This window comes from Manduca sexta, chromosome 14 (genome assembly GCF_014839805.1).
Source record: "Manduca sexta isolate Smith_Timp_Sample1 chromosome 14, JHU_Msex_v1.0, whole genome shotgun sequence".
NCBI lineage: Eukaryota > Metazoa > Arthropoda > Insecta > Lepidoptera > Sphingidae > Manduca > Manduca sexta.
This window is the reverse complement of record NC_051128.1, coordinates 10,079,893-10,092,836: the sequence shown is the minus strand read 5'-3', so window position 1 is coordinate 10,092,836 and position 12,944 is coordinate 10,079,893. Positions and strand designations below refer to the sequence as shown.

Genomic DNA, 12,944 nt, shown 5'->3' with positions numbered 1-12,944 from the left:
AATTTTTGATGGCATACAATATTTCTGGTGTGATTTTTCGAAAACCCAAGTTTTGAGGATTTTATTTTATATATTTGGCGTATATCTATGGCGAAAATAACAGATCTTTTTTCGAAAATCAATATTGTTACTTTTTATGTTTACGCATTGAAAATGAAAACTATAGAAAATGAATACACAATTTGTGGATGAATCAATTTGCCAAATTTTTCAACCAAATCGGAACAGCAATATAATGTTTTATCTTGTTACCGCGTTCAAAAAGGAGTAAAATATTAATGACGAGAATGGCACTCTCGAGATTGTAAAGACGGATGGGCCGTGAAGTCACTACTTCGAATGTCTCCGCTCCGCGCCGATTTACCGAACTGCGGTAGTACAATTGCAACTTCTCTCTAGAGCACGCTATTCCTGCTAAACCCGCTCCGTCCTGGCAAGTGGACACGGTCTATAACAAGTAAGAGAGTGAATGACTGTTCGCTTAGGTACATACAACATGGTTCTTATGGCGATACCTCAAGGTCCATTTTCATACATTTTGTTTCGGCTTTAATCTGGGTAACTAAACAAGTATTGGCAAGTAAAGAATTTAAATTCACGTCTAGTTAGTGATTAGTTCTCGCAGTTGAAAGAAATACGTAAAATAATTAATAATCATGGATATTTCGGCCTTTAAAATTTAATATGACGAAATTTTAAAGGCCGAAATATCCATGATTATTAATTATTTTACGTTTTTCTTCAACTGCGAGAACTAATCACTAAATAACTTTTAACTTGTTTACTTAAAGCCGAAACAAAATGTATGAAAATGGACCTTGAGGTATCGCCTTATATTATAATCTGTGCTCTATATGTACTTGTGATAGCTGATAAACAAAAACATTTTATTTTATCAGTGCTAGACAATTCTATCGAAACATTTCCATATATAATTTTAAATCTCTTTGGCTAGATATTATTAAGCATTTTGAAAAAATGTCTCACGATAAGAGCGTTTTTAAAAAAATTATTCACCCTGGAAAGAAGTATATACCTATAGCAAATGGCAGCAAGGCAAAAATAATTTTTAAGAAAAATAATTACCTTCTACATTTAGCAATTTATAACTATTTAAAATTTTCCAATTTCAGGTATATTTCCACTTCCAAACATGGAAAATGGGCAAAGAAAGAGTACTCCTAGATGACAGCAGAAAGATTGGCAAAAAGGAACCCATGGTTTTGGTTACTGGTCACAAATTTAAATTGGAGGTGTGGGAGACAATAGTAAAATTGATGGCCGTAGGCGAGGTCGCCAGCTTTGAAGTGAAGAAAGAGGTAAACATACAATAATATATTTGTTATCAGGACATTTCATTAGATGGTCATATTAATAATATTTACATAATATTGACTGCCTCAGTGGCGTAGTTGTATAGGAAGTGCGGTCCTGGGTTTGAATCCCAGATCGGTCTTAAATGTCATTAGGTTTTTCTACTCAACATCTGCCTGCAGTCCAAAATATGTGCACTACATAGTGATAGGCTCACCCATTAACATGTCCTTATGGGACAGAACATACTGGCAAAAGGTAGGTGCCATGGTTGCACCTCTGCCTACCCTTTTGAGATAAAGGTGTGATGTGTATGAGTCTTCCATATTCATATTAATTGATTTGCATGTACTATATACTCATTGAACCCTATTGGTATATAAATTATTTTAAAATAGCTTAAGTGGATATGAGTCTATTCTTATATATACATGTATGAAAGTATAGAATATAACTACTTATTATAGTTATTGTATTCTAGCTTCTATATAGTTACCCATATGTGTCCAAAACTTTGCGAGAGATGGGCCGCCAGCAACTTAGAGCCCAACACAGCTGTACAATGACACTGCACACGGAGGGCATTGGGCACAGAGATCTGGACGAGTTAATCGCAAGACCTTGTGACTTGGAGTTTATCATAGGTAGGATTTTATAATTGTATGTAATTGATATTAAAGCAAAAGTGAAAGTGCATTAAAGACGCAGCCATCAAGGTAGTCTTGTATTTAAATTAAGTTTGTAAATTCAAAAATCATTTGCGACTGAGTCAAGATTTAATTATAAATTATGAGTTATTTAATACAACATTTTGGGTCATAATAATATTGAAATTAAAATTAAACTAATTTTCCGGATTATATCGCGTTTTTTTGTTTTTTATATTTCTCCCGACGTTTCGAAGACTTTGCAGCCTTCATGGTCATGGGAGGGACTGTCCCTGTCCTGAAAATTAGTTTAATTTCAATGTCTAACATTCGCGTAAACATTAGCAATCAATATTGAAATTAAATTAGTGCTCATTTTAAAATGTTCATATATGCTTATTTATTATTTTTATACAGTCCGTTTTTTGTTACTTCTATTTTGGGGCATGCTAATTCTCAAAAGTTGTGAGTCCCTTGTTTTTGTATCCCGCTCCCCCTTTCCTGTACTTTTTAATAGGAATATTTACGATATTAAGAAAGACACTGTTTGTACATATGGGGTCATCCATTAATCACGTGAGGTTCGAAAGGGGAGGAGAGGTTTGAAAAAAAACACGAAATATCACAAGGAGGGGAGGGGGTGGTAATTAGATATCACGTGAATTTATTTTTCGTTGATCGCGCGATTAAATCTAAAATTTTCAATATACTTTGTACCAAACAAAAATACACGTGATTTTGTGTATGGGGGGAGGTGTAGTCTAAAACCTCACCACATATCACCAGTGGGGAGGGGATTAAAAAGTCACTAAAAAACATCGCATGATTAATGGATGACCCCTATACAATCATAACAGTTACAATACTAAAAAAATGTTATACAGACAAAATAGCTGTTAGTTTTAATACACCAAATACACTAATTTAAAAAATATGATAATTGTAGAAGTACTAAAGGTGGAGGGATCTGACGAATATGAAAAAGAGTTATGGCAGTTGAATATCAAAGAGAGGTTAGAACTAATACCAAAACTCAGGGAGAAAGGTAATAAACAATATGGCGAGAAAGATTATATTGGAGCAGAAGAAGCTTATTCCCAAGCAGTGGCCATTTGTGATCAACTTATGATTAGGTTGGTCGTATTTGATATATTTATTAATTTTTATGGCATTTATTTAACATATTTTAAATTAAAAAAATTATATGTATATTGATGAAGTTTAAAATTTTTTTTTATACAGATTTTTAAGTTTAATTAGCTACTAGTTAGTAATCTCTATAATACAACTCATCGTAAAACATTTTATATCATTAACAGGGAGAGGAAGGGTGATGACGAATGGGTTGAATTGAATAAAATGAAATTGCCAATATTACTTAATTATGCTCAATGCAAACTAATGTTTGGAGAGTATTATGATGTCATACAATTTTGTACCACTGTATTGGAATATGATAAAGGTAACATTATTTAAATATGGTTATAGGTTGCTAGATAGCATATCCAAGTCAAGGTTTACTTACTAGACACTTATTTTTAACTACAAGAAAAAACATTTTGAAACAACAAATGTAAATAATTAAATTATATTGCAGATAATGAGAAAGCTTTATTCAGAAGGGCAAAGGGACACAAAGGCGCCTGGAACCCAGACCGAGCTGAGGAAGATTTAAAAAGACTTAAGTCCCTCAACCCATCTTTGGCGCGTATAGTGGATAAAGAACTAGACGATATAAAAAGACTGAAAAAAGAAAAAGAAGATAAAGATAAAGACGCATTAAAAAAAATGTTTAACAGTACCAATGGAGCTTCATAAGATTTGACATAAAATATATATAAAAATCAGTACCTAATGGACATGAGAACAAAATTATCTCTTCCATGCCTTTACTTTAATCTTATTACCTAACATATTCAATCTATTGTGTATTAATACTATGGCTATTTAAATCGGGGGCATAAATAAATGTGGACCAACGAATTTATGAAGTAATCTAGAATATGGAGACAGTATAATATACTTTCTTACATTAAAAATAATTATAAAGTTATTATAATTTGCATCTTTTGTAATTTTATATTGGGTACTGATAATTCACTAATCTGCAGTATAAATGCTTTATTTAATGTTTAGAACTCATTCTTAAAGAATATGAGTTGTGACAAACTTTTGTACCTACTATGTGATCTATACTATGCTGTGTATATCAGAAAAATATCTTTTAACTACTTAAGCTAGTGTCTTTTATACCAAAAATTTCAACATTTACTTGTGTAGTTGTAATTATTTATTATAAACTAATAAATAAAAGTGTTAGTCGCTACCGAATGTGTTTTTATGGCATACCAAAGTAAAAAAAAAATCCTAGTAAGCATCAAATACTTTACGACCAATACTTAGCGTATTTGACTTATTTTTTTATAAAGTATGTGCGTCGTATATATTCTAAAACAGAATAAATAATTGAATGTAATAAAAATCAACAAGTTATAAGCCATTGAAATTAGGTAAGTAGTAGGGGTGAGAATTTTAATTAGGCACCGACTCCAAAATTGGTATCCAATATATACTTATGTGATATTATTTTTTGGTTTTGAGTGGTTTTTGAAGGCGGTTTAATTTTTTGTTAAAATTATTTTTATTTTTTGCTTTTTTGTGTTCGCAAAAAATAGACCGTCTCAATGGCATAGTTGTGTTTCGCTCACGATACGACTATCGCGCTAAAATGTTACACCTCTGTCTACCCCTGAAAAGGGGAAAAGGCGTGATGCTATATATATGTATGTAAGAAGTAGATTCAAGCAAACCTAACGCAAAAACACAACTGATATATTTGGCTCACAGTACAACTATCGCGCTGTGGTGTAACACCTCTGCCTACCCCTGAAAAGGGGAAAAGGTGTGATGCTATATGTATGTATGTATGTAAGAAGTAGAGTCCACTAAACTCAACACAAAAACACAACTAATGTGTTTCGCACGCAGTACGACTATCGCGCTCAAATGTTACACCTCTGCCTACCCCTGAAAAGGGGAAAAGGTGTGATGCTATATATATGTATGTAAAAAGTAGATTCAAGCAAACCTAACTCAAAAACACAACTGATATATTTCGATCATACTATAACTATTGCGCTGTGGTGTTACATCTCTGCCTACCCCTAAAAAGGGGAAAAAGTGTGATGCTATATACATATATGTATGTATGTAAGAAGTAGAGTCAATTAAAGCCAACCCAAAAACACAACTGATATGTTTCACACACAGTACGACTATCGCGATGAAATGTTACGCCTCTGCCTACCCCTGACACGGGGAAAAGATGTTATGCTATATGTATAAGTATGTGAGAAGTACAGGCAACCAAATTCAATGCAAAAACATAACTAAATACGTCACAGGAAAGCTAAATTCGCGATTTCGTTTTCTTGGACGACATAAGTAATTATTCTAGTTTTTTTAATTTTAAAACCAAACTACCGAAGCGATCTTGAAAAAAATTTTATGGAACCAATCTGGAGAGAAATTCTTTCGAATAAAAAAAGAATTTTCCAAATCTGTTCATAAATGAGCGAGTTCTGAGGTAACAAACATACAAAAAAAAAAAATTCACGTCGAATTGATAACCTCCTCCTTTTTTTTGAAGTCGGTTAAAAAGGTATCAATACGTTTTTTTCCTAAGAGCCACAGTTCCTGAGATATAACGATTCAAAAAGTTGTAATCGTCATAATATACACAAGTCTAACTATGAGAACATCAAGTAAAATGAAACACACCAGTGTATCCTTGAAGCAACATCTGTCTCCCTGTTCAATTGCGTGCGTGGCTAGGGCCGTATACCTGCTTTATGTGAGAATGCCTAATAAATATACCGTCACAAACAAGATTTAATTCAACGTGCTTTGTCTGCAATGTGTTTTTAAAAAAAGTTTTAAGTTAAATCTTACCGCCACACATTTTATGTATTACATCATTGATTACATCATATTACATTTTGTCAAATAAATGCGGCAAAATGTAACACGAACTATTTACTATTTCAAATGGATATTATAATAAATGAATACATATGTATATTACAGTTCTCTAATTATTTAGAAAATACTAAGTAATATTTACATCACTTTACATCAATAAAACTATTAAATATTTGCAGCAATGTTACTTGACCAAACTAAACGCAACTAGAAGTTGACGCGATAAACAGAAACATAACCTCAAAACTCTAAAGTTTCAAAAAGATCTTACTGAGTACATATTATAAATATTTTAAATTAAAATGTCTGCAATACTAGAAGCAACCACTGACGAAAATATTGAGTCTAACAGCAATAATCATACAAATGAAGAATATGCGTACTTAGACCGTGGAGGGTTCTCTTCGGAGAAATTTAAGATTGAGTTGCGCGGATTACCTAAATTTTATGGAATTGCTGTAAGTATTATATTTTTCTTTCAAAAAACTAATATACTCGCTAAAATAAGTGTCCTACTTACGTACTATGATAAAATGTATCGGTTTACTGTGCACATAGCTACTGAATAAAACGCATAAATCATAACCCATAAACCAGAATTCCAATTCTGTTATGTTAATAATTTGTACGTAGTTATCATATTGCATATTATAATTACAATTTACGAATTTTTAGGAACTAAAAAAACTATTTAATCAAAAGCTTGGCTTGAATGCTAGTAAAATTAAGCGTCCAAAGCATGGCAGCCCATGGCTATTTGCATGCTTCCAAAATGACGAGGAAAGAACAAAAGCCATTGCTGCTCTTGATGGTTACTCTTGGAAAGGTTTGTATTTTAATTAAGTTCTTTAAATTCTATAAAATATAAATAATGATTTTGTAAAAGGTTATAATAAAAATAATATCAGCCCTGTATTATATACTTGCCCACTACTGAGCACAGGCCTCCTCTACTACTGAGAGGGATTAGGCCTTAGTCCACCACGCTGGCCTAGTGCGGATTGGTAGACTACACACCTTCGAAATTCCTATAGAGAACTTCTCAGATGTGCAGGTTTCCTCACGATGTTTTCCTTCACCGTTAAAGCGAACGATAAATTCACAAAGAATACACACATGATTTTCTAGAAAAGTCAGAGGTGTGTGCCCTTGGGGATTTGAACCTGCGGACATTCGTCTCGGCAGTCCGTTCCACACCCAACTAGGCTACCGCGGCTTTTTTGTAAAAGGTTGCTTCATTAAATTATTTATTTATATAATTCTAGGTAAAACTCTCAAGGCAGAAATAGCAAAACCAGCTCCTGATCCACTTGTGAGGAAACGGAAGCAAGAGGAAGAGAACCCAGTGCAAGACAAAAAGAAGAAACCAGAAGATAGCAGGAGTCAAGAAGAGAGGATTAAAGATGCCACTACACCTTATTGGAATATACCTTATGAAGAGCAGGTATTTGATTAAAAATATATTTGTTGAATCATTATGAATGGAGAAAATTAAATAGCTACACTTTCTTTCCTGTCCACACTAGAAAGTAAATAGATTTTTTTAAGCTTTTAATATCATAATAGAACATAAATAATTATATAAACTTGTTTTATTACAGTTAAAATTAAAGGAAAAAGAAATTAAAGATATACTGATGCGATTTGACAATGAGAGATGGAAAATAGACAAACAGAAACGTAAAGAAATAGAAGCAAACCGTAAAATTTATGACGGTTTAAGTTTTGAACTCCTGGGTATAAAGAAGTCTCCAGTCACGGAGGGGTATAGGAATAAGTGTGAGTTCACTGTGGGAATAGATGAGGAGACGCAGCTGCCCACCGTGGGAGCCAGGCTGGGGAGTTACGTAACTGGCAAGGTGGGTGTGGGGCCCGTGCAGCACCTCACTCACATATCTGAGAAAACTAAGAGTGCTGTTTTGGTAAGTGAATTGTAATTATTTTATTTGGTTTATAAAAATACATAAATGTATTCTGTTGAAATTTGGGTTACAATAAAATGTTGAATATTAGGATATCCTATTAATTGTAATTGAATAAATGGCAATATGAAATTTGTTGTATATAAATGACATACTTTGTTGTTATGTTGTAGTACTTCCAAGAGTTTGTACGGAGTTCTAATTTGGCTCCGTTCTCGCCAGCTGACTACTCAGGGTATTGGAGGTTCCTTACAGTAAGGCATTCGACTTATAATGATGATGTCATGCTCATCATCCACATGCATCCACAGGTGAGGTTTTTTATATATTTGTAAAATATTTTTTTATTTTAAATGTATTATAGTTATTAAACATTTGTCCCCATTTATTAACAAATATTATTTGATTGAACATTAATTTAAACAAATTTACTTATTGTTTCCATGTGAAGAATATTACTTTTTGTTGTTGTAGGACATGTCAGAAGAGGAATTGGACAAAGTAAAGAAAGATTTAGTAGAACATTTTAGTTCTGAGAAGGCTGTGGCTTGTGGTATCAAGTCATTGTACTTTGAATTGGTTACAAAGAGGTATGTTAATTACATGTTTATATTTTTGATATACACAACAAAACAGTACTTATTTAAGGACACATTTTCAATTGTTAGTAAAATGTTGATTTCAAACTACAATTTTTTTTTATATTAACAAATGCTTTGTTTTAGGAGAGTTGGTGAAGAGGCGTCAAAGCCGGTGCACCTGATGGGTGCAACACACATTATAGACACAATATTGGGGAAACAATTCAGGATATCACCTGAAGCATTTTTCCAGGTAAAACAATTGACCAAGTTTGTATCTAACTCGGTCAACCCTTGTTTTGTACGGTCACTTAATACTTTTGTCTTTGTTATTTGTTAACATCATATATGCAATATTTAAAGATATTAACTGGTTGGATATATTTTGTATTCGCCTGGATAACGTGGACGTTATCCAGGTGGTCCACACGCAAGGTGTTAAAACTCGAAATAGTGGCCTACGTAAGTGTATCGCATTTTGCGACCAGCCTGAATATATCCGGTTCAAACTGGCCGGCATAATCGTGTAAACTGGCGAGGGGTGTCACATTGTCAGTTGGTATTCTATATGGACCGTCCCTTACCATCAGGTGACGGGGGACCACTTTGCTGTACCAGTAAAAAAGAAACTGTGAAAAAGTTTATCAATAATGATTTGAATGATTAGAATTTAAAATCTTATACAAGTCGGACAGAAGGATATACTCGTTGTGGCGGTTTAGTTATATTTAGTATATGGTTCTAGCGTAATTTTTGTACTGTACTACTCATAAACAGTCGCAACACCATATAGAACAATGTACTGCGTGACACTGCACTCAGCGCGTCATCCTGAGATATAAAATGTCAAGTCTAATGATTCCCAGTCTTTACGCTAGCTACAATATCTCATAAATCGTAACACGACAGTGAATGCCTACTGCTGCTTGGCGGTAAAAATAGACAATACGGTGGTAACCACTTGGCCCCTAGCTTACGAGAGAGTTACTATAAGCCTAGTCTATTTCCTAATATGTAATTATTTTGATTGTTAGATAAACACAGCCGGTGCCGAAATATTGTATCAAAGCGCAATCGATTTGAGTAAAGTGGATAAGGAATCTACCGTGGTGGACATTTGTTGCGGAACCGGCACCATCGGCCTTTGTTTTGCTCAGGTGAGTAAAGTGTTAAGTTGTTAAGATCCTCCTCCTAGCAAATGGCCTTGAACATGCGTTCAATACATTTTCCGCGAACGAGCTACGGCGGGAATATGCAAATAATGTATATAAAAAATCAATTATAGTTCTTTTTGAAAAAAATACGTTTAAGGTGGTAGCTCAAGGTCCATTTTCATACATTTTGTTTCGGCTTTAATCTGGGTAACTAAACAAGTATTGGCAAGTAAAGAATTTAAATTCACGTCTAGTTAGTGTAATCATGGATATTTCGGCCTTTAAAATTTAATATGACGAAATTTTAAAGGCCGAAATATCCATGATTATTAATTATTTTTACATTTTTCTTTCAACTGCGAGAACTAATCACTAACTAGACGTGAATTTAAATTCTTTACTTGCCAATACTTGTTTAGCTACCCAGATTAAAGCCGAAACAAAATGTATGAAAATGGACCTTGAGGTATCGCCTTAAACTAATAAAATATATCTTCTATTTAATAGTGTTGGTTGCAAATTAAAATGATGTGTATTTTAGAAAGAGTCAAAAATTTTAGTGGCATTTAATGGTAAAATTAATAACACAATATCAAATTATAAAAAAAAAATTGACTACTATAATATATTGTAGAAATATGTTTTATTTTTAAATGTTTTTTTTTTAATTTTGTGTAGACTGGTTCTACAAATACGATTAGCGCGCAGTGTTGCTAGGGGGAGAACCTGAAGGGCTGTTTTTTTTTATTAAGTGTTACTATGAACAGAGTTTTGACGGAAGATATTTTTCATAAAAAGCAAGTCGAATCTTATTCCTTTCGCCATAATATAAAGGTTTTCAAACCAGATGGGGTAGGAGATCCCAGAGCTACACATGTGTATATTTCCAATACAATTTTCGCGGAACTGGATAACCTAATACGGTTAGCAGGCAGGCAACAGATCGTCAAAACAAAATGAAATAATTTCTGCAACATTTTTATAAGTGTGTTGTACCGACCTCACATTGCAGTGAGATTAGGGCAAATAGAAGAATAAAGAAATGATACTATAACAAAAATAACAATTATTTATTTCCAGCATTGTTCCAAAGTGCTAGGTATCGAGTTAGTACCAGAGGCGGTGAAGGACGCCAAGGCAAACACTGAATTGAACAAGATAGAAAACTGCGACTTCTTTACTGGCAAGGCGGAAGACAATTTGCCGTCGGTGCTGGCGAGGGTCACTAAAGGAAGTGACGTCATAGCTATTGTGGATCCGCCCAGGGCTGGACTGCGTAAGTTAGCCAAAAATAATGTCTACCTCAAATAATACTTGAAAGTACTGAATGGAGTTAAAATTAAACCAGAATAAATCAACGTCACTTATCACTTTCACAGTGGTGGAAGTTCGTATACAAATATTTGAAATATTAATTGTTGTATATTATGTTTTTACTTTAATACTTTTTTATAGAGCTGCTTTTTGATGTTTGCTATTCCGAATATTCATCATATTAAGATGCCTCATCGACACTTGCTTTTGTGATCATTTCATTTTAGGTTATTTAATATAGATCAGCAAATCAAATCATATCAGAAGCTAATAGAAATGATTATTTTCACAAACTTCCTCATCTTTCTTTTTGAATCCCTCAATTGGTCCACCTGTAATCTTTCACAATATAGAATTATAAATAAATTTTTAATTTCTATGCTTACCGTACAGACATGCGAGCGGTGACACAACTTCGCAACACGCGTAGTGTGAAGCGTCTGATATACATATCGTGCAGCCCGTCTTCGGCCGTGAAGAACTTCGTAGACTTGGCGCGGCCGTCCTCCAAGACGTTGAGAGGGGCGCCTTTCGTGCCAGTCACTGCGGTGCCTGTTGACATGTTCCCTCTTACGAAACATGTGGAGCTGGTCGTGTTGTTTCAGAGGGAAGAGGTGAGTGTTCTTAACTAGGTGTTTCGCCTTTAAAGACCTTTCCCGGGATAAATTCCAACTCTACTTTTCCGGGAAGTAGCCTATATGTTAAGCCAGGACATGCTCTGTGTGTATTAATTTTCACCATAATTCGTTTTGAAGTTTTTGTATGTATTCCTGACGAACCTCGAGATATCAAATATGTCATGTAATATATGGATACTAGGGTAGTTTAGTACATTGTAAAATAAATATTTTCGGCCAAATAAAAGTCATTGGGTCCTTTAAGAGAATTACTTACCTTAGTCGGTGTAAGGGAGAGTTGGTGTGAAGTGGGGCAGTAATGACAAATTGATTAAAACTTTGTCGGGGAAACACAGATGTAGATTATATGTGAGCGAATATTTCACTGCCTCGGTGGCGTAGTTGTACTGCATGCGCGGTACGGCAGCTCTCTGACGTCCTGGATTCGAATCTCGAGTCGGACAAAGTGATATTTGGTTTTATAAGCCCAGCGTCTGGAATTTGTGACCGATATAACGATAGGCCCGCTCCCTCATGGGACGCAACACACTTAGTGTAAATTGCTTGCCCTGGTTGCGCCTCTGCATACCCCTTCGGGGATAAATGAGTGATGTGTGTGTGAATATTTCACAATATCCATACTTGAAATTTCCCTTGTAGTAAACTGAACACAACTTTATGGAAACTATATTATACTGATGCTAGTAAGTAACGAATTGAACTCTGAACTGAACTGCCTTTCAAAATGGTGAGGCATTTTTAAAAACCCAGACTGCCATTCCCACTTTTAATTTGATATATGCATTGAATTTGCACAAAAAGATTTAAAAAAAAAAATTGCCTGTTGTAACTTATAGAAATTGGAACTAACAATGCATAGTGATCTTTGTAAATCACAAGTTGCGATACCATTATCATAAACATTGACAAATACTATTTATTACACAGAATACTTACATATGACAAAATATATTTTCACTGATGTATTTTTACTTCTGCTTGGAATCAAAAATGCCATGATAAAATTATTTTTAAATAACTTTTTTATTCTATAGTTAGTAATAATATTTGTTTTGACTATAATAAGGGTTCTTTTCTAGGAACCTGTTGAAGAAGACGAATCAAAAACGAAAGAAGATGGCTCCGAAAAGTCGAACGACATTGATATGGTGCCAGCCGAGACTACTAATGCAGAAGAAAAAGTACCAGAAGATAGCAAAGAAGGAAGTACTGTAGGAGTAGACGAGAAGGCAGTTGGTGATGATGGGGGAAATTAAATATTATATAAATAATTGTTATGTATATGAATAGGTAAATAAATTTATTTTTACCGATACAGTTTTTTAATGGCTAGAACCTTTTTGTAATACACACGCATCAAATACAATTATATGCAGTACATCATACGCAATAC

General features: G+C 33.9%; 2 protein-coding genes across 2 annotated transcripts; both read left to right on the top strand.

Annotated features, from left to right (window-relative positions):
- The first annotated feature begins 821 nt into the window (after positions 1-821).
- Positions 822-4,287, top strand: LOC115439905 (AH receptor-interacting protein). The gene is made up of 6 exons (XM_030163966.2): positions 822-1,056; positions 1,134-1,319; positions 1,796-1,958; positions 2,908-3,094; positions 3,281-3,423; positions 3,559-4,287. Exons 1-6 carry the CDS (start codon positions 979-981, stop codon positions 3,777-3,779), a joined length of 978 nt encoding a protein of 325 aa, XP_030019826.1. The 5' UTR covers positions 822-978; the 3' UTR covers positions 3,780-4,287.
- Positions 4,288-6,139: 1,852 nt separating this feature from the next.
- On the top strand, positions 6,140-12,864 carry LOC115439904 (tRNA (uracil-5-)-methyltransferase homolog A). Its single transcript, XM_030163965.2, has 11 exons — positions 6,140-6,400; positions 6,618-6,768; positions 7,208-7,386; positions 7,544-7,864; positions 8,038-8,175; positions 8,339-8,454; positions 8,590-8,698; positions 9,480-9,602; positions 10,680-10,875; positions 11,307-11,527; positions 12,631-12,864. The coding sequence occupies exons 1-11, from the start codon at positions 6,245-6,247 to the stop codon at positions 12,805-12,807; spliced, it is 1,887 nt and encodes a 628-aa protein (XP_030019825.2). The 5' UTR covers positions 6,140-6,244; the 3' UTR covers positions 12,808-12,864.
- Positions 12,865-12,944: the final 80 nt, after the last annotated feature.

Bases quoted from the DNA above. Each gene is read 5' to 3' on its own strand.
- LOC115439905 (XM_030163966.2), top strand. From the start codon at position 979: ATGTCTCACGATAAGAGCGTTTTTAAAAAAATTATTCACCCTGGAAAG. The intron at 3,095-3,280 runs GTTGGTCGTATT...TATCATTAACAG, and splicing joins TGTGATCAACTTATGATTAG to GGAGAGGAAGGGTGATGACG. The intron at 3,424-3,558 runs GTAACATTATTT...ATTATATTGCAG, and splicing joins TGTATTGGAATATGATAAAG to ATAATGAGAAAGCTTTATTC.
- LOC115439904 (XM_030163965.2), top strand. From the start codon at position 6,245: ATGTCTGCAATACTAGAAGCAACCACTGACGAAAATATTGAGTCTAAC. The intron at 7,865-8,037 runs GTAAGTGAATTG...GTTATGTTGTAG, and splicing joins AAACTAAGAGTGCTGTTTTG to TACTTCCAAGAGTTTGTACG. The intron at 10,876-11,306 runs GTAAGTTAGCCA...CTTACCGTACAG, and splicing joins TCCGCCCAGGGCTGGACTGC to ACATGCGAGCGGTGACACAA.